At 34.7% G+C, this 20,426-nt stretch overlaps 1 protein-coding gene and 2 non-coding genes across 6 annotated transcripts in view; all 3 read left to right on the top strand.

Annotated features, from left to right (window-relative positions):
- LOC149413720 (uncharacterized) overlaps window positions 1-20,426 on the top strand; it is a 210,177-nt gene that overhangs the window by 21,029 nt on the left and 168,722 nt on the right. For all 4 annotated transcript variants that reach the window (XR_016304190.1, XM_089644517.1, XM_089644516.1 and 1 more), the window contains exons 2-3: window positions 9,810-9,890; window positions 18,044-18,200. Coding sequence is in view for 3 of the 4 variants with exons in the window: in XM_089644517.1 (XP_089500643.1) it covers window positions 9,810-9,890; window positions 18,044-18,200 (238 nt within the window). In the remaining variant the exon portion in view is untranslated. The remainder of the gene's footprint in view (window positions 1-9,809; window positions 9,891-18,043; window positions 18,201-20,426) is intronic.
- Window positions 7,219-7,291, top strand: TRNAR-ACG (transfer RNA arginine (anticodon ACG)). Its single transcript has one exon. It is a non-coding gene; the product is annotated as a tRNA-Arg (tRNA).
- On the top strand, window positions 8,437-8,518 carry TRNAS-AGA (transfer RNA serine (anticodon AGA)). The gene has a single exon. It is a non-coding gene; the product is annotated as a tRNA-Ser (tRNA).

Genomic DNA, 20,426 nt, shown 5'->3' with positions numbered 1-20,426 from the left:
GAGATGGGAAGGCTGACAGAGATATTGAAAGAAGAGTAAATGCAGGTAACTCCATTAATGGAGGACTGAACGCAGTTGGCGCTAATAAAAAAATGTCCAAAGAAGCCAAGTTAGCAGTCCACAATGGAGTGCTGGTACCTACTGATAATGGAAGACTTCCCTAGCAGAAGATTGAACCCGACATTTTGAACCACTCAGCCACCAGCCAGCTCTCAGATTATTATGAATGATCGTAACGAAGCCTGTTTTAAATCGACCGTTTTGTACTTCGTCCATCTGTAAATTTTTTGTACTTTCCGTTTCAAGATGGTGTTAGAAAATTATTTTTTCAAATCATGTTTATTTCGGATTTCTCAATACTATACTTTCAAGATTATGGTATCTACTTGCCCGCATGAAGAAAGTTGGAAAAGTATTATTATCATTGATACAGTGACGTTTCTTTGTAAAAATTGTATAATTACTTATTGATATAAAAATAAAATTCCATAAAATGAGATCCCTGAGGCGTATGTGTGGTAAAACCATGTATGATCGTGTGAGGAATGTGGAGATTCGCAAAGAGTGCAAGGCTGATGTAAGCGTAGTGCGTAAGATCAAGAAAGGGACGCTTGGATGGTTTGGGCATGTAGAGCGAATGAGCGAAGAAACGAGTGTAAGGAGAATATACGATGCAAATGTGAATGGTAGCCCGAGGAAGTCATGGCACGACCAAGCGAATCAGATACTTGAGTAGGGCCATGTCAATAGTCAGAATAATAGAAGAGTATATATGAATGTGAATGAGGAAAGGAGTGTGTGCCAAGACCGAGTTGTTTGGCGGTCCGTCCACCCTGCCTACCCCTGCGGAGAAACGGCGTGATGGTTAGATAGTTAGATTGGCCACCGAGTGGTGGCGGTAAACATCGATTGAACTATAATTATTACCTTGTCTGTGTAACCTCTGAAATGGAAAATTTTCGAAATAATTATTAGCAGACTTTGGAAGATTATAGAAGCAGTCTGTCTCGTATTACGCGTGGGTACACGATAAGTAAAAGGGTGCGTTAAATCCATGGCGTCTAATCTGCCATTCGCTATTTTGAAAAGACAAACTAATTACAAACAAACTTAGACAAAATAAAAACTGTTCATTTGAGATTTTAACGGCCAAAAGTGTTACAGTGAATCATTTTGGGGTATTATTCCGTGTTGCGCTAACTCCTCCCATACTCCGGCGAAAGGAGTTAGCGCTACGCGGCATAATACTCCAAAAATAAACCACTGTAAAACGTCATGATAGAAACTGAGATGTGATATGAACCCGTGTTTGTATCAGAGGCGGTTCCTTGGTACGTGCATTTGTGCATTGCACTGCTTGTCTTCAATCTCCACATAACAAATTACAACGACATCTGTGCCCCAGTGATCGATGTAAGAAATTCGTAATTCCCGTCAGGTCATTATTTGAGCTATCTTCTAGTAAAAAAATCCCGCACAAGAGCAAGCGTTCGTGCATACCCAGATATGCACAGAACCAACTTTTACCATACTACTAAAACAGCATCGGGCAGTATTGAGACAGCCCGAAGTAGCCGAAACGGTGACATGAGCGAGACAGATTACACTCTTGACGTCAAATTACGTGTTAGAGCAGTGCAGATACATAACCCATCCGTGCATTATCGAAGTGCTTTGACTTTGATCGTGCGTAATCCAATGCGTTTGGAATGGATTCGCTTAGAAATACTAATGTTCAATGTTAACGCAACAACATTAACACATTGGAACTCGTTCGCGGTGAAATCAAACGGTTTTGCTATATTTTCAACGATGAATTGAGTGTCCTTTATTTTTGAGATAATTTTGTATTATTTAATCAGTTATTTTACAAATATAACTTAGAAGATAGAATGAATTGCAGTAGGTGTTCCCATTCATTAATTTGCTCCACCTAAATTACAGACTAGGTACATTTTAAAAGTGAAATGCACTGCTGGTAATTACAGTCACGGGCCGCCTCTGGTTTGTATGAAATCTCGTGTCGCCAACATAGGTCATCCATACTACTGCAAATCGCACCAACGCACAGCGGCCCATTATTTCTAGTATAATTTCTACTTTCAACCTACGCGCAAAACACAACTTTCATGGACCCCGCTGCTCTTTGCTTTTCTCGCCGAATCATAATTTTTCACTAACATAATTTAACAAAACTGGCACATAAACAAAACAACGTGTTATGATTTTTTACAATGACCTTGAAATTCTGGAGTGGCCGCCATAATATATATATGCTGGTCGCGATATAATTGAAATTACTATGGCGCGTCGACCACTCGTCTGAAATGATGAATTTATCAGTATTACTGACTTTATTTGAAGGTTTTACAATTCAATGTAATATTCAACCATTATATTAACAGATCTACACGAAATTTTAACCGAACAAGGCACAGAAAATAAATATTTTTGAGTCCGTTTATTGGTAGTCGTAGAGAATACCCATTGTAAAATTGTTGATTAACCTGTCCGGTGGTGAGTTTCTGGAAAGAAAACGGTCCCGCTGGAGGGAGTTTTTTCAACAATCAAAATATAGAAAAAAATAAATGCCACCTCGTAGAGTATAAAAAAATAATAAAAAAATCCTTATAAACTAGCACCAAAAAACAAATAATAATCTATTTAGATGGAAAAAATACAATCAATTTTGCAGAAATCGCCAACCATCGAAATCGGAGCAGATTTTTGTTTTTACTTAATAAAAATTTGATTCACTTACCACAATTTTAATGATGCCAAGGTGATCAAGGGGGGAAGAACAATTTTTTTCACACACTTACATATAGGTACGTATTATTATTTACACTTACACTATTGTATTTTCATTATAAAAATTCAACATAGGTACACAATGTATATGCAGTCAATAATTACGATAACAAAAACACTAATCTAATTATTATGTACACTATCTTAGGAATAAAATTGTCTTCACTAACTAATACTGCTTTTTCGTATGGTAGTCTTCGAAACATGGATATACGCAAAATGCAAGATTGCAGTCGGTGCACATATATTTCGTGTCACTTCTTTTTTGAGCTCGAACTGCTGTATGTCTACACACATGGCATTGTCGTTGAGTTCGCTCTCCTTGGGCTGCAGTTTCTGGTACAAGACGGAGAAAATGTTTTCCTAAAAGGCGAGTTGGTTGATCCACTACTCTCCTTCCTCCAGATGATGCCGGCCTTGGCGTGTGATATTGTTCGATCATTTGAGACACAAAGTTTTCCCGGAATTCGTTAAATGATAAAACCTTTTGCGTTTTCAAACGATGCAAAAAGAAAGCATTTAGTCTTCCAATGTCTATCAATCTGAAGAAAATTTTCTTATACCATTTTAGAGACTTCCTGGAACTGCTTGCGAAGCCCAATATGCGGTCCACTTTGTCAACAGCTCCCATATTCTTGGTATAATCTAAAACTACCTCTGGTTTTATTTTATTTTCTCCCGTGGAGAAGTCAATTTTATCAGTAACAATCATTGCATCTGTATGTATGTTACTAAGCATAAGTACATCCCTTTTATCGTGCCATTTCAGAGCCATGAGATTGTTCGAATTCAAAGACTTCATTTCAGTTAGTTGAATCGAATTCATGAATAATGGGCGTAAACTTACCCTGATCCCATTTCCAACTTTTCTCTTTTTGGATGTTGAACAACTAGGGAGAGTTTCATCCTCATCAGATGTATCAGATTCGTCGGATGAGCTATCCGAATGTATTGGCAAATCATGAAGATCTTCGTAAACATCTTCATCTTCACTTTCGATTAAAATATCAGCAATGTCTTGTTCATTCAAAGGGTTAACCATTTTTATAAAAGTAAAATATTTAAATTGAACATGTTATCAATACGAATCACAAAGTCAAATCACAGTAAAACACTGTCCAAATTATAAAATGTCAATGATAATAACAGTATAACGAATAATATTTCAAATAGTTCACAGCACTCAGATTCACTATTGAATTTTGTTCAAACTGTCAAAAACTGTATTCAAACTGAAAACAAACACTGTCGGTACAATATATGTAATAAATGTTCACATCCAAACACGTGAGGTAATTTTTAATGCAAGATGATTAGGTTATTCAGTGTAAAAACAAACAAAAATCACAAATTTCATTTCACAAAAGACGTCGCTCGCAATAAAAATGTTGTTTACCACCGACTACCAGACGGTGACCTCACGAAATATTTTAATTGTGAATAACTCCGTTGGTAATGTACCTAAATCGCTAAAAACTTTTGCAAGTGATGACAAATTGTCCTTAGATGGCAGTAACCATCGGTTTTCCGGAAGAAATTCAATAATTAATTAATTTTAGGCGCAACCGTACCGGTACGGTCATACTCCTTACTAGGAATTTTTTTCTCACCGTACCTGTACGGTCATACCACCGGACAGGTTTTAATAAACTGTTTAGCTCTCTCACGCTCAGATATCAGTAACTTAGTGGTAAGAGTGTTGTCCCGGTAACACAGGGGTCCTGGGTTCAATCCCCGGTTGCGACCGTTACCTTTTTTTCTGTGTCTTTTTTCTGTGGTTTTATTCTTCGTTTAGATTTATTAATATTATCTTATTCTTAAATGATTAAGTATTATTGACTTAGTCACACAAGACAATTCACTGAATTGTACGTAAACATCATTATCATCATCGTAAAACATAATTTTCTTGCTCGTGTTACAGAGTTGTATCAAAACCTCCTAGATCACAAGGCCGGTATACTCATTCAAAGCCTCCTAACTTGTATGGGATTTTATAAAAAAATAATTTTATATTTTTTTCAATTTATTCTTTTTTATTAAAACATCTTAAAAAGTGTTACTTAATTTAATAAAATAAATAAAAATTCATTTTTTAGGAGGTTCCCATACAAGTTAGGAGGCTGATTTGATTCAGTGTCCCGGACTTATTATCTAGGAGGTTTTGGTTGTATATGACATATCATTTAACTTTTTTTTTTTGGTGATAATAATTTTTGAAATTAATAAAATTTAGTTTTTACCACTTTTATTGTTTATAAATACCAACATGTTTCATGAGCAACGCTCACTTCTTCAGGGTTTTAATAATACTCTATAATAATAATAATTTTTATTTAGCCCATCGTCCCATTGGGTCGGTAGGGGTAAGGAATCGACCTAAACCGAAGAACTGAATACAATGACTGAACTTTATTTTTCTGCGTGGGGTCTTTGGTTTGTGTTGAATTCTTACCCTCAACGACCTAATGGGACAACGGGCTTATTAATATTAATTAAATGTTTAAAAAAAGTTCAAAAAGAAACTTTCTGAAGACTGTGTTTCACCAAATCATAACTCTAACAAATCAGTATTAAGATAATTATGGTTATTGATATTAATCATCAAAACGTTTTTAGTGAGGTACCTTTTTTACATTGACCCCACCGAGGAAGCCCTGAGAAAAATCGAAAAATACTTATTTATTATTACAATGGGTTTTTCACGCACTCTCTTCGTTTGATTCATCATTTTTTTCCGATATGAACTAAGTTCCGAGTATTCGCGCAATATTTTATTTCATATACCTGTAACACTTATTATCAATTTGAGATAAAAGGTCATACAAAAGTAAAAACATTTTTTACGTTTTTATCGCATTTCTGACTGCGTTTAAAAAAGCACTTTTTTCACTTTGTACACGGCGTCCAGAAACTGGTGAATCTCTATCACATTTGGAGTCGATTTTGCGATGTAATTTTTGATTTGATTTTTTGATTGCGTTCTCGTTTTCGAGTAAATCGAGTCTGAAGTTTTTATAGTCCGTTTAAAGCTCTTTTTTGTCTGCTTAAATTTTTGTTTGGGTTTTTTGTATTATCTACATTCACCAATTTCCCTCTTGTACTAAGAGACACTTTCGGACACCTTGTATAACTGTATGTAGAAAGGAATTATTCTACTTGCTATACTCGCATTCTCACATACCAAAAGAGGTTAGATTGATATGAAATAAATCAAAACCTTCATCCTGTTAGTTTTTTCATCACTTCATGGTTCACCCTATTTTAATTTTAGCTTTAACGTTATACTTTGAACTCCGTTCTAAAATTTTAATATTGCCAATGCTCAATTTAATACTTTAGTTGTTACATCTGAAACTGCATATGAATTATATCTACAGTTAAAATTAACTTTCAAGTGGACTTGAAAACAATAACGATACAAATGTGTGATATTATGTGTAATGTAACAGAAGGAATAGGATGACCAATGCGAAGAAGCACACTATATCAACATAATCACAATATACTGAGTATACAATACATATCATGAGCCTAGTGTGGAAGTTAAAGTCACCAAAATTGTAATTTTTTTACTCTTTATAAAATAAAATTATAAACTTAGTTCCACCGCAGTTCATCGAGGTTTTTTTTTAAATTTTATTATCAATATTTATTATCGCCAAAACGAATTAATGAGTTCTACAATATGAGATTATATATTATACATCGAAAACACCAACAAATTGCTTTCATGATAGTCCAAAGCCATAAATAAACCACTCACGTCCGAATTCTTCTTCTTGATCCAAAACAAAAACACTCCGACGTGTACAATTTTCTTACGATTGTTCCAAATTTCAAATAGTTTTCCAGCAAAGTGATGTTTGGAGAAAGGTAGGAACTGGATGGTAAATGACATTCCGGTAGGAACCAACCATATTCTCTTTTCAAAATCAAACTATATTTAAATATAATATTTTGTCAACAAGTCGAACTTTAGAACAATCTATTTGTCGGCTTTGATTTATTTCGACAAAGCGATAAAAAAAACTAGGTACGCGTAATATTATCGTAAAAAAATACTGGTTAACTAGGAGATATCAATTCGATGCGTAATTATTCTTAGATGATTGTAAATTTCCATCTATATTTCATGGTGTCAATTTCCTTCGTCCTTTTCCAGTGCCATTTCCCTCGCCCTAATTCACATTTGTATCCTAATATTATTACAATAATTATTCGCTCAATTACTATAATTCTTCTTGGTAGCTAGCTATCCACCTACATAAATAACAATTTTGTATGTAAACTAGTCTACATAGACTAGATATGATTTGAGGCTCTTGACTAGAATAAAATTAGTAAGAAGGAAGACTTTGGCCGAGGAAACTGCTTAAATAGTCTATTTTGTCTATTAAGTGACATGGTCTTGTGGCGCAACGGATAACGCGTCTGACTACGGATCAGAAGATTCCAGGTTCGAATCCTGGCAAGATCGAAATTTCTTTTTGCTCTACTTTTTTCATCTTGCATTTTAATCTTATTTTATGAACTATTATCGTTTTTACAAACAGATATTGAATAATTTTGTCGTTTTTACAAAATATAATAAAATTTTCCAGAAAATAAAATTTACCGGGTGTTTCAAAAATGATGAACTAAATTAATAAAATTGTGTAAACAATTTATGTGAGATTTTTTATTGGAAAAAGAAAATTATTTAAAGATATGCAGTGAACTATTTTCTTAATAAATAATAATTATGTAGATGCTCAAGAAATTTAAAAAAAAATTTCAAAAGTAAATAAAACCAACAAAATAATGAATAATGGCTGAACATAGGCCTCTTTCGCAATAAAACTATTTTCTCCAACACAACACTGAACACGCGTTCTTACGTCACAATAATGCACGTTCATATTACTTACTAAATTGCCTTGTCGAGATTATGAGAGCGTGCTTCAACGATAAAATCAACGTATGAATTACGTACATTTTATTTCAACTAGCTTGTAAGTTGAGAATTAAATAAAATTTTATAGAATGTGGGTATAAATAATTCATGTCTGCAAAACAAAACTATTCGACTTTCGAAAGAAAAGTCTATCTATCCAAAATATTGTTCTTCTGTATGTAAATTGGTTTGTACGTTCAGTTCAGAAAATGGTGGCCGTTTTGATGGTTCAGTAAAGATAATTTTTTCAAATGTGAAGTTTTCGTGTTTATTTGGACATATTCGAATTTTTCTATATTATGGTATTGAGATAGTGACGTTCATTTGGACAAATTGCATAATTCCTTTATTGCCCAAATTAATATGTAAGTATATATATATAAAATTATTAGGTTGGTAGGTATTTGTAATTGCCTACTTTCAAATCGTATGATTTCAGAGGAAATTTGAATTTTGATTTATGAAAGAATATACAAACAAATTTACAAAAACGTTTGTTTTACTATCTTCTGTTTCAAACGTTCTTACAAAATCTTGTCGATAGATGGCAGTAATCATTTAAATAAAAAAATATTAATGTTTTGCTTTTACGATTGTAATAATCTAAAAGCAATCTACTTTCTGATACTACGTTAAGAAAGCGCGTCGTGTTATCAATCTGTTATATATTATTGGCACTCCTCGTATCAGCAGCCGTGGCCGAGCGGTTAAGGCGTCTGACTAGAAATCAGATTCCCTCTGGGAGCGTAGGTTCGAATCCTACCGGCTGCGTCTCTATTTTTGCCTTTTAATTTTTTTATTTTTTTTTATCGCGTTAATGCTTTCAACCTTGAGTTTAATATAAGACATTTGTTTCATTGTTTTGGATGTTTTATTAATAATTTCTTTGTTCATACTGAATTTATCTAGAGTTGTAATTGCTTTGAGACTTATATTATAATATGGATGATTCACTTTTGATTTTATCGTTCTTATCACGATAACATTGTTGATTAGTGAGTCATTCATTTTCAATAGAAGGTAGGTACTTACCACAAATTAGAGGGTTTTTTCGTGTAGTTTTTATAGATGGAATCAATTATCGCTTATTTATCACATTTTGGTAAATATATTACTGCAGCTTACTATAACAATGTATCAACATGGCATAAAAAAAATATCAACACAACTTAGGGAGTATTTTACCATCCCCTTGGAAGTTGTCAAAAGCAATTTTCATGCGATAACGTATATTTTCAATTTACGATTTATTTATATAGTCCGAGATAACTATTCGGCACTTATGAATTGTAGCTGAATATCGGATAAGTATAATATGCCGAGTTTTCTACCTATTGCTTGTCGAGAGGACGGTGAAATACCCTCTTACCTATAAGTTTTTTTAAAAAAACATCTGTTTCGTGAAAAGAGAGAACTATAAATAAAAAAATATTTTAAAATACATGAAATTCAGTTCTGTGTTACGGTATAAGCAATTTTTTATTGAGTTTTTACGACTTGACGGTTTCGACTTTAAAAATTCTTAGTGATGGTGTTCAATTTCCCCCGGGAACAATCTAATGGATAACCAACACCTCGACCATAGTTCACCCCAAGTGGATCGTTACGTTCGGTGACTTAGTAGGGGTGCCCGGGTTCATGGGGGGGAGTTTTTGCCTAGATTTTGGCGGTGGATGCATCTGTCGACTTATTGAATGGCAGACCGGATCGAGAGATGTTTAGGGAGACCTTTTAATCTCTCCATCCGAAGTCTCGACCCATTGACCTATCGATACGTTTGTGGGATGATTTCATTCGTCCGTCACTTCTGGTACCCCCAGAACCCTTCCCACCCCTCATGTGGTGTTATTTCAACACGTTTCATTATCATTTTAAATACCCACTAAGAAAATTTTAATTACTGTTAATTTTTTTTTTTTATTTGTTTTTATGGTTTTTTATGTTTTTTAAAAATATAGAATCGTATATATTTTTTACTTTAAGTGTTCTGTATATTTGTTTAGTTCCGTTGACCCAAAGTGTTTATTGATTTTTTATTTAATATGTTTTTGTATTGTTACAGTTTAAGAAGAGGCCCTGGGGCAAATGTGCAGGACAGCAGCGGGTATACCCCACTTCACCATGCAGCCCTCAATGGACACAAGTAAGTAGTCATCATGCTTCGCTTTCACCAATCTTTCAATTTAGAATCGGTTTTGGCTACCACCGGCCCGGCAACCATTCATAGAATAACTAACACCTCTGCCATAGATCACTCCTCCTTTCCCTAAAAAAACCCCCCCCACATAGCACCCCCAAAGATGACATTGGCTCTGAGGGAAATTATTTTCGTGATTATCTTATATTTACGTATTGTTATGCTACGTATACATGCGATCCGAAATACCGAGCTGAAGCTCAACTTATGGGAAAGAAACGAAGCAACCGCAAATGGCGCGAAAAGCCGCTTGCAGTTGCTTCGTTCCTTTCTTGTAATTCGTGGCTCGGCTCGCGTTTCGGTTCGCAAATGTACCATTAGACTAAAACCGTAGCGATACCGACGATTCTGCTGCCCACCGTGAGAATTAATAGAATTTTGGTGCTGCAAATAGGAAGATTAGAATAGAATAGAAACTATGATCCTGATGGCTATCTAAGATAGTCCATCAGGAACGTAGTGACTTAGCGCTCCTTAATAACTGGTTGGGTGACGGCATACCCCTCTCTTCTGAGCTGCAAGGATTAAAGTTTTAGAATGCCCAGAAGAAACTTCGGGCACAGCCACGGATAAATGCCGATTGCCGCACTCCCTCGTGTAAATCTCATTACCTTTTTCTATACCATGTCTAACATTAGGGAGCACTTCATCTCATATCTGAGCCACTCTTCAAGCGTATTGCGGACCTAGGAGTACCTACGGATATCCCGAAAAATTCTAAAGGTTCTGATAACAAAAACCTGTCATTCTTTCCACCAATTCGTCTACTAGTCCAAGCGACGACCGAAAATCCTATCCGATAAGCCACTTCAACCAAATGTGTGCTGGAAATTAACACCAAATAAGATTTGTTAGTTAGATTTGTAAGTTTATGCAGGTATTACAAAAAATAAGTTAAAAGTTAAGTTAAGTAAAATGAAGTACAGGAACAGGTGACACCAAGATAGAAGATGGAGACTCTGCAGCAAGAATCCTAGGTGGTGAAGAACCTGGACCAGCTGCTGCAGCGAAAGATTCCACCGCGTCCACCAACAGTGCCAGCACGAGGTACGTCATCCGTCCTGCTGCTAATAAAGCGCTGACACAATATGACCTTGATAACACAGCTGTGACGTTCGACGAAGATAGAAGATGGAGACTCTGCAGCAAGAATCCTTGGTGGTGAAGAAACTGGACCAGCTGCTGCAGCGAAAGAATCCACCGCGTCCACCAACAGTGCCAGCATTTCGAATATTTTTTAGCAAAATTTTCGATTATTCACTTTTAACACACTGCAATCAAATCACATATTATAAAGTTCTAATAACTGGTTGTTAAGTTTATTTAAAATTTTGATTGATTGATTTTAAAAATAATTTCAAAGGGATGTTGCCTCATTTCCCTTGAAAATACAAAAAAATACACAAAGCGGTTGGAGGACGCGTGAGGACGCGTCCGGCTGCCACGAAGGGCGCTACTAATGGCCTATAAGATCTCTTGGCAATGCGACATATCATCCGCGACCTGAATGAAACAAATTCCATAATTTAGGTAAACGTTCCCTCTTCACAAATATATCGTTCTGCCGACATAATATTTGTTGTGAACCCGTGAATTCATCAGATGAGTTATCAGTCTTAGTGAGAAGAAAGACATTTTTTCGTTCGAATATTCGAGTCTGCCACAGGGTTCTCCTATTATATCGGCAGAACGATATATTTATAAAGAGGGAACGAATACCTACGTTCATTACGTACCTACGGCATTGGTTTCATTCAAGTGGCCGATGAGATATTTTATGACCTCTGGAGGTGATGAAAGTTATTAACTATAATAACTTATTAATTCTGCTAATAAGCAGTGAACTTTTTCCGTTAGTTTTAGAAAAATGGCACGCCAATATTACTTATCCACAAATGACACCGAAAGTCTTCCGTTCCCAGGATTCCTCTCAAATAGAAATCTGTAAGTAAGCATAGGGGACCTCCGTGATATATTTATTTTCGTCAGGCGGCCTCGTTTCTTATCAGGTCATAACAAGAAAAAGGGGTTAAACAAGATTACGCCTTTAACCCCTTTTCATGTTCGTCATAATAGCAGTAATAAGCATCCTTCTTCCTTTTCAAAATATGTGGCTAGGTTATAATGTCGTATTTTATGATGTTCCTACGCGCTACCATAAATAATATTCTTCCTATCAACATATTATGGAGGCATACAATATATTCGATTTTACCTATGTATTATTATTATATATACAGGGTGTATCGGCAAGTACCCGACAAACTTTAACCAGCTATTCCTTAGCACATTTGGAGTAAAAAAATTTATGGCCATTTGCTGTCCGGTAACATTTTTTTTCCATTAAAAACAAAAAATAAATAAAAAATCCACACTCCGTCACTGTCATTTGCATTGTTTCTCGTGTTCAACAGCTGTTATTAGCAAGTGTGTCAAAAAGTGTCCTCGCTCTTTCGTACACACTAAATAATAATAGTTAAAAATGAGACGAATGGTGCCGTGCCATTTCGTTGTGATTGTAAAAGCGCGCCAACGTAGGTACGTACGTACATTATTCAAAGAAACTCGAACAAAATATTGCCAGACGGGTTTTCAAACTTTGATAAAGGATAAAACATTGGTGACATGTGGTGAAAATATGAATAGTAAATTTTTTATTGAAAAAAAATGTTACCAGACAGCAAAGTGCCCATAACATTTTTTACTCTAAATGTGCCAAGGAATAGCTGGTTAAAGTTTGTCGGGTACGTGCCGATACACCCTGTATATAATTATGTAATGCCTATTTTACATTATCTCTAAACAGGAGGCCCTGAGGAAAATAATTTATCTCGGGGCCTATTACATCTTTGGGGATGCTGTGTGGTAACTTTTTACGGAAATGGGGGAGGGGAAGTTCTAGGAAGGAAAAGCGTATCAGGGGTAGGTAGAAATCTAGGGGTCATTGTGTCCAGGAGTGGCGGACGTATGAATGCATTCCTCCCACTGCGGTGTAAGGCGATGGGTCGAGATAGTCCTGCTGGGTTCATCAACCAGTCTCTTCCGATCCGGCCCGCCACGCAATAGGAGGGCGGACGTATCCGCCGCCAAGACCAGGACAAACCTCGATCAATGAATCCGGACACCCCTGCTAAGTCGCTAAAAGTTGCTTTCCACTTGGGTGACCTACCGCAGAGGTGTTTGTCATCCAAAAAGTTGTTCCCAGGGCGACGTTTCGATCAATCTAAAAGTCAAATGTATCTGTAATGTATGCCAATGTAGTATAGAGGCTGGAGTATTATTGTAGCTGGGGAAGGTCGTACACAATAATGAACAATCGTGATCTTGTAGTGATATTTATTGGGGAGCTGCTATTTACAAAAAAAAACCCAGAAAAACCAATACATACGCAACAACTGTCATTGTAGCTCTCGTGGAATATAAACTGTAATCTGTTTATTGCGGTGTAATACAGTAATTGCTGTGCTGTTAAAATAAAATAAAAGTGCCAAGTTACCCGTGTGAATGTTAGAAATGAATGCTGTTGTAAACACACGCGTAATTTTGTTCTAATAATTTTGACAACTTTAACATTGACCTTAGTGTTTGGTAGTGTGTGTGACAAGTGACAACTACCATAGACAAAGTACCTGGGCAAGGTGCAGTGAGAAACGTATTTATATGTGAGGTGCAGTCGGGAATTAAAAGTGCTGCTATAATTACAGCTATTGCTCCCATGACAACCAATCAGAATACCGCCACTACGCCATGACAACCAATCTGAATACCGCCACTACGCGCTCTACCAGGGCAAATGTGACGCAAGATGCAAATGAAAAAAATCTATCTGACAGTATTCAAAAAATGTTCAGAAAGGAGTTTGATTTAATGAAAACCTATTTTGAAAATAAATTAGAAGAGCAATCCAAAATCTATGAGAACAAAATGGATGAATTATTAGAAAAGAACTTGATTATCCTGAAACAGATGAAATTTTTTTCTGAAAAATATGAAGAACTAAATACAAAATGTGAGAAAATGATAAGTGAAAATAAATGTCTCTCCGAAAACATAAAAAATAAAAGCGACGACCTGAAAAATGACCTCAAAAAAATAACTTTAAATGAATCTTATGCTGAGAAAGTAAAAAAAACATGAGCCTACGGTAATGATTAAACCGAAAAATAAACAAGAAAATGTCAAAACTACAATGGAAATTAAAAAAAATATTGATCCCATAAACTGCGGTGTGACGGGTGTAAGAAACGCAAAAGATGGTGGAATAATAGTTGAATGTAAAAATGCGTCGAATATAGACAAGATGTGTGAAGAGGTAAAGGGAAAATTAGGAGACAAATACGATATTAAAAAAATTACAGCGAAGAAACCAAGTATCAAAATTGTTGGAATAACACAGAAGCAAGACAGAGAGGAAATCGAAACAAAAATAAAATCACAAAATGAAGACATATTCGAAAAAAGTTCAAATATTGAAGTAACTTACATAAAAGAGTTTAAAAATAAAAGAGACCAGATAAATTATACAGTATATGCGGAAGTCGACGGAAACACTTACATGAGAATAATAAAGGTCGAAAATATATATATATATAGGGTGGGACAGATGCCGGGTGTACAATAACATAAATATAATGAGATGCTTTAAGTGCAATGGATATAACCACAAGGCAATAGAATGCAAAAATCAAAAATCATGCTCTAAATGTGCAAAACAACATGACATAAAAGAATGCACAGATGATGAGGATATTCAATGTATAAACTGCATAATGACAAATAAAAGATTGGGACTCAAACTTAATACAAATCATTCAGCTACAAGTAAGGAATGCCCAGTATATAAAAGAAAAGTTGAAATAGAAATGAAAAAAATCGATTTTTTAGGCTGAAGGAACAGATCTTATACCTAAACATACAAAGCCTTATATCACACCATGAAGAGCTCCAAATATTATTAGAGGAGAGAAAGCCACAAATGGTTATGTTAAGTGAAACACATGTCACAGAAGACATAGAAGATAATGAAATCAATATTCCGCAGTACAATACTATAAGATGTAACTCATATAGCAGACATACGGGTGGAGTAATTCTATTAATCAAACAAAATATAAAATTTGAAATAATAACCAATGATCAACACGATAAAACAGCGTGGATGTTGGCGATAAAAGTAAAAAGTGGCTTAAAAAAAGGGGTCTACTGTATTGTATACCGTTCACCTAATTCGAGTATGAAGGATTTCTTAACGTACTTCGAAAAATGGTGTTCAGAGAACATCAAAGAAAGACAACCGAATATTATAGTAGGAGATTTCAATATAAACATGAATAAAAATGCAGACACTTATACAAAAAAACTTAAAAATATCATTGTGTTCAATGGGATGAAACAACTGGTAAAAGATCCCACTAGAGTGACTCTGACATCAAGTACATTAATTGATCTGGTGATAACAAATGTATTTGAACTACAGGTAAATCTTTTAGATTCACCCAGAATCACAGATCACTCCATAATTCAAATTATAGAGCAAAATAGAAATACGGAAAAACATTTTATAAAAACCAAAGTTTACAGGAACTATGCAAAATATGACGAAGAAGAACTTAGATTACAACTCAGAGCACAAAATTGGAATGGAATAATGGAATTAGATTTTGATATGAAGGTAGAAACACTCATAAAAAATATAAAATATTCAATTGATAAAATTGTACCAGAAAAACAAACTAAGAACCAATCAAAAAATAAATGGTACAACAATAAACTTAGAAGCATGCAAAAGGAAAGAGACAGATTGTATAAAATAGCAAAAATAACGAGGAGCTCGGACAACTGGGAAAACTTCAAAATCTATAGAAACAGGTATACCACTCAATTAAAAAGTGTAAAAAATGAATACTACAGAATTAAAATAGAGGAAGAAAGGGGAGATCAGAAGAAAATGTGGAAAACAATAAAATCGTTACTGAAAAATGAAAATAACAGTATTGCATATGAAGACATAATATTCCCCCCTGGAACAGATGGGTTAAATATAGCCAATAAATTCAACAATTATTTTATAAAAAGTATTGAAAATATTAACGAGAGTATTCCGAAAATTGTTTATAATGTTCATGATGAAATTGAAGAAAGAAATATAGAATTGGAAATTAAAAAAATAACAAAGGAGGAATTAAAAGTAATTCTGAAACAAATGAAATCAAAACCCAGTCCTGATGGAATAACAATACAATTAATAATTCAATCATTACCAATCATTGAGAATTACTTACTTAATTTTATAAATGAATCTATCACCTTAGGAAAGTTCCCTCAATCATGGAAAATATCAAGAGTCATCCCAATACCGAAAATAAAAAATACAAAAAAATGTGAAGAATATAGACCAGTGAACACGCTCCCTAAGTATGAACAAATACTTGAACATATAATAAAAAAACAACTTGTTGATTTTATAGAAAAATGGAATATATTATGTGAAGAACAGTGTGGATTTAGAAATAACCAATCTTGTGAAATGGCTCTCAATCTAGTTCTGGAGGACTGGAAACAAGACTCAGATAAAAATAAATATGTGATCGCAGTTTTCCTGGACTTTCAGAGAGCTTTTGAAACGATAGATAGAGATATAATTATTAAAAAACTATCTAAAAATGGAATAAAAGGAAAGGCATTGAAATGGTTCAAGGATTATTTAAGTAATAGATATCAAACCACAAAAGTGGGTGAGACAATATCCGAACCAGTAAAGATTACATTGGGAGTACCACAAGGGTCGGTTCTCGGACCTATTCTTTTTATAATGTACATTAATGATATGGTGAAAGTATTGAAACATTGTAAAATAAGATTATTTGCAGACGACGCACTGATTTATATAACAGGAGAAGATTATGAACTCATAATGAACCATCTCAATGAAGACCTACATAATATATCAATATGGCTGAAGAAAAATAAACTTAAATTGAATGTAAACAAAACAAAATTCATGAACATTGGAAAACGAGTAACGCAAACAAAAAAAGACATATTGATAGACGGTGAAGTATTGAAAGAAGTATTTGAAATGAAATATTTGGGGGTAATAATTGACTCCAAATTAACTTTTGCTCAAAATACAAAACAAATTATTAAGAAGATTGCCAAAAAAATCTCACTGTTGGGAAGAATAAGAAGATTCCTTAACACAGTTTCCAGTAAAAATGTGTACAACGCAATTATTGTACCACACATAAATTACTGTAGCAGCATTCTATTCTTATCCAACGACGGTTTAATGAAACAAATGACAATTCTACAAAATAGAGCAATGAGAACCATATTGAAGAAAAATAGATATACAAAAATTAAGAACATGTTGAAGGAGTTAAATATCTTGTCATTTAAACAAATTATTTACTTTAATACCATATTTTTAATCTACAAGATAATCAATGGTCATACGTCTAGTGAATTCCTGAGAAAAATTGATAAATTGCAGAACAAACACACACATGAGACAAGGAAAAGAAATGAATTGAGACTCCCCTTCAGGAAAAAAACACAGAGTCAAAAGTCATTGATGTACGGAGCGTTGAAGATATTTGGAGAGCTACCAGAAGAAATAAAATCAGAAGAAAACATAAAAACATTTAAAATTAAATTAAGAAAATATGTGATTGATTCATTTTAAATGTGTTACCATAATTATATGTATATAAGGATTGTATTAGGACATAGATAACTATGTACCTACTTAAAATACCACAATAAACAATAAACAATAAACAAAAGAGGGACAATCCTAGTATGCATCGCCTTTTATAGCATCTCGCAAGCATGCTATCTCGCTTGCACTTCATTATATCATACACACATTCATACAAACACCCCAGTATCCATTTAGTTGGCCAAAGAAGGAAAAAAAAGATTTTTTTGGGTTATGCTTTTATCACTAGTTTCTATAATACATATATCTATATAATTTTAAATCTCTACCTTGAACTTTATCTTCCATTTTTTTCGTATTAATTCTTTATTTTCGTTAAATTAGGTTTAATTTACAATCAGTGTTAGGTTTTTTATTGACTTCTGACCTTGTTTCTCAGGGAGATCGTCCAACAGCTGCTGGAGCACGAAGCGTCCCCCAACGTGCCGGACACCAAGGGTTCGTCTCCGCTCCACCTGGCGGCTTGGGCGGGCCACACGGCCATCGTGAAGCTACTTCTCACACACGGGCCAGCGCTCACCAATGTTAACCTCACCGTGAGTATTTTCCTCATTTATATACAGGGTTTTCCAATCAGAGGTGTTATTTTGAATAGCCCGCTATTTCGGTAGATGTTACTTTTGAAGCTGTCATTTTTTGACATTTTACAAGGAGAAACTATACGCCATTAATAAAAATGGAACGATACACGCTTCAACAACGCATTGAAATTATTAAAATTCACTTGAGTGAATCAAATGCAAATCATCTTGAGTGATGAGGCCCATTTCCACCTCGGTGGCTTCGTCAACAAGCAAAATTGTCGCATCTGGGGCTCGGAAAACCCAGGAGTTATTGTTGAAAAGCCTCTCTATCCTCAACGTGTGACTGTTTGGTGCGGTTTATGGTCCGGCGGAGTCATTGGACTTTACTTTTTTTTTAAATGATGCTGGAGCAACAGTTACGGTGAATGGATTGCGCTATCGAGAGATGATTAATGATTTTTTATAACCGGAATTGGATGGTATTGATCTCGACAACGTTTACTTTCAACAAGACGGCGCTACGTGCCACACAAGCAACGAAACCATTGATCTTTTACGATTGAATATCAAAATAACACCTCTTATTGGAAAAACCTGTATATAGATCAATAGTTCACAAGACTCTAATCCGAGGTTCGCTCTCACATATTAATTATTTCCGACGAATTCGTAACCATAATATATATATTTATAGTGATCCCTACGGATGTAAGTTATTCATATTTGAGATTAATAAATGCAAAACATTTGAAATTTTAATAAAGTTTTTCAACTATAAAATTAGCGGTAAGCATCAGATTTTATTTGCAGACGATGCATTCGTAACTTCCAGAGGGATACCTCTAGAAACATTTGACATTTTAGTAATATGTACATCAGAAATAATTAAAATAAACCCTACGGAAAGATCAATTTTTTCGGCCTGCTCGGGCAAATTCGACCGTAGGTCCGTCCATTACGCCGGGCCTCGAGCCGAATGTTGCTTTACGTCGTCGTTTTAGGTCGTTAAGATTCCCACTTTATTTTAGAGATTTGCTAGGGAACATTCAACTGTAGGTTTGTTCAATACACCAGGGCTACGCGTCGCATATTTGCAGATTCTGACTTTATTCTAGGGCAGTGGTTCTTAAACTGGGTTCGATCGAACCCCAGGGGTTCGGTGAGTCAGTCTCGGGGGTTCGGTGGAGATCAAGACCCCCGACTTATATTTGATGAAATCATTGAAATTCAGCAGAGCCAGGTTCAACGGCAAATCTTCTGAAGAACATCGCTCTCAACGTTTTGGTGTCAACAAATGGAAACATACCCTGTTATTGCTATGAAAGCTCTGGAGATTTTTATACCGTTTGTTACAACATTTCTTTGCGAGCAATCCTTTTCGAAGATGCTGGATATAAAAAACGAAGTAGATAAATAGACTTTGTTGTGAAAATGACATGAGAGTAGCACTTGCCAAGGTAAAGCCGCGTATTTCTGAATTGGTTTCTGAAAGGCAACAGCAGAAGTCACACTGATTTAAAGTAAATAATAGTTAATATGTTTCATGTTTCACCATTAAAATTTAATGTTTTCATCTTTGTTTTTTATTTTTTTTTTTTTTCATTTTAAATTTATATATAATTTTTATTATTTTATTATTTAATAAATACTTACATGTTACATTTTTTGACATTTTTTAACTACCATACTAGGCTAATGCCCGTGTTATACCATGTTTTGAATTTGTAAAAATCTAATTTTATTTTTCAAATTCGTAGGGTTCGGTGAATATATGTAACTGGTGGGGTTCGGTACCTCCAAAAATGTTAAGAACCACTGTTCTAAGGTATTGTCTCGTCTTAAAATATTTTACATAACAATAGATCGTCAACCTTTGAACGGCCACTCTTGCAATGCCCATGCATTTAATGTGAGTACCTCTCTCATCCTTAGTTTCGTCATATACGAATATATGATGTGCCGAAACTCGTAGAACCAGCGGGAAAATGGTGAATCTGCGTCAATTTTTTTTGTTATCTTTGAAAATGCGTCGATATGTAGTCCTGTCTTCGAAAGATTTTTTTTAACCCTTAATTGCCGAAAAATATGGAAAAAGGTAAAAAAATATATATTTTAAAAATCTCAGATCAGAAAAATATGGAAAAGGGTAAAAAAAAAATATTTTGAAAAGCTCAGATCAGAAAAATAAGTTTTTTGTGTTCTCTAGATTCACCAGTTTCCCTAATGTGGGTATTACGA

This window comes from Hesperophylax consimilis, chromosome 21 (genome assembly GCF_061612785.1).
Source record: "Hesperophylax consimilis isolate HC1 chromosome 21, BYU_Hcon_1.0, whole genome shotgun sequence".
Classification (NCBI taxonomy): Eukaryota; Metazoa; Arthropoda; class Insecta; order Trichoptera; family Limnephilidae; genus Hesperophylax; species Hesperophylax consimilis.
This window is presented reverse-complemented; position numbering and strand designations above follow the sequence as displayed.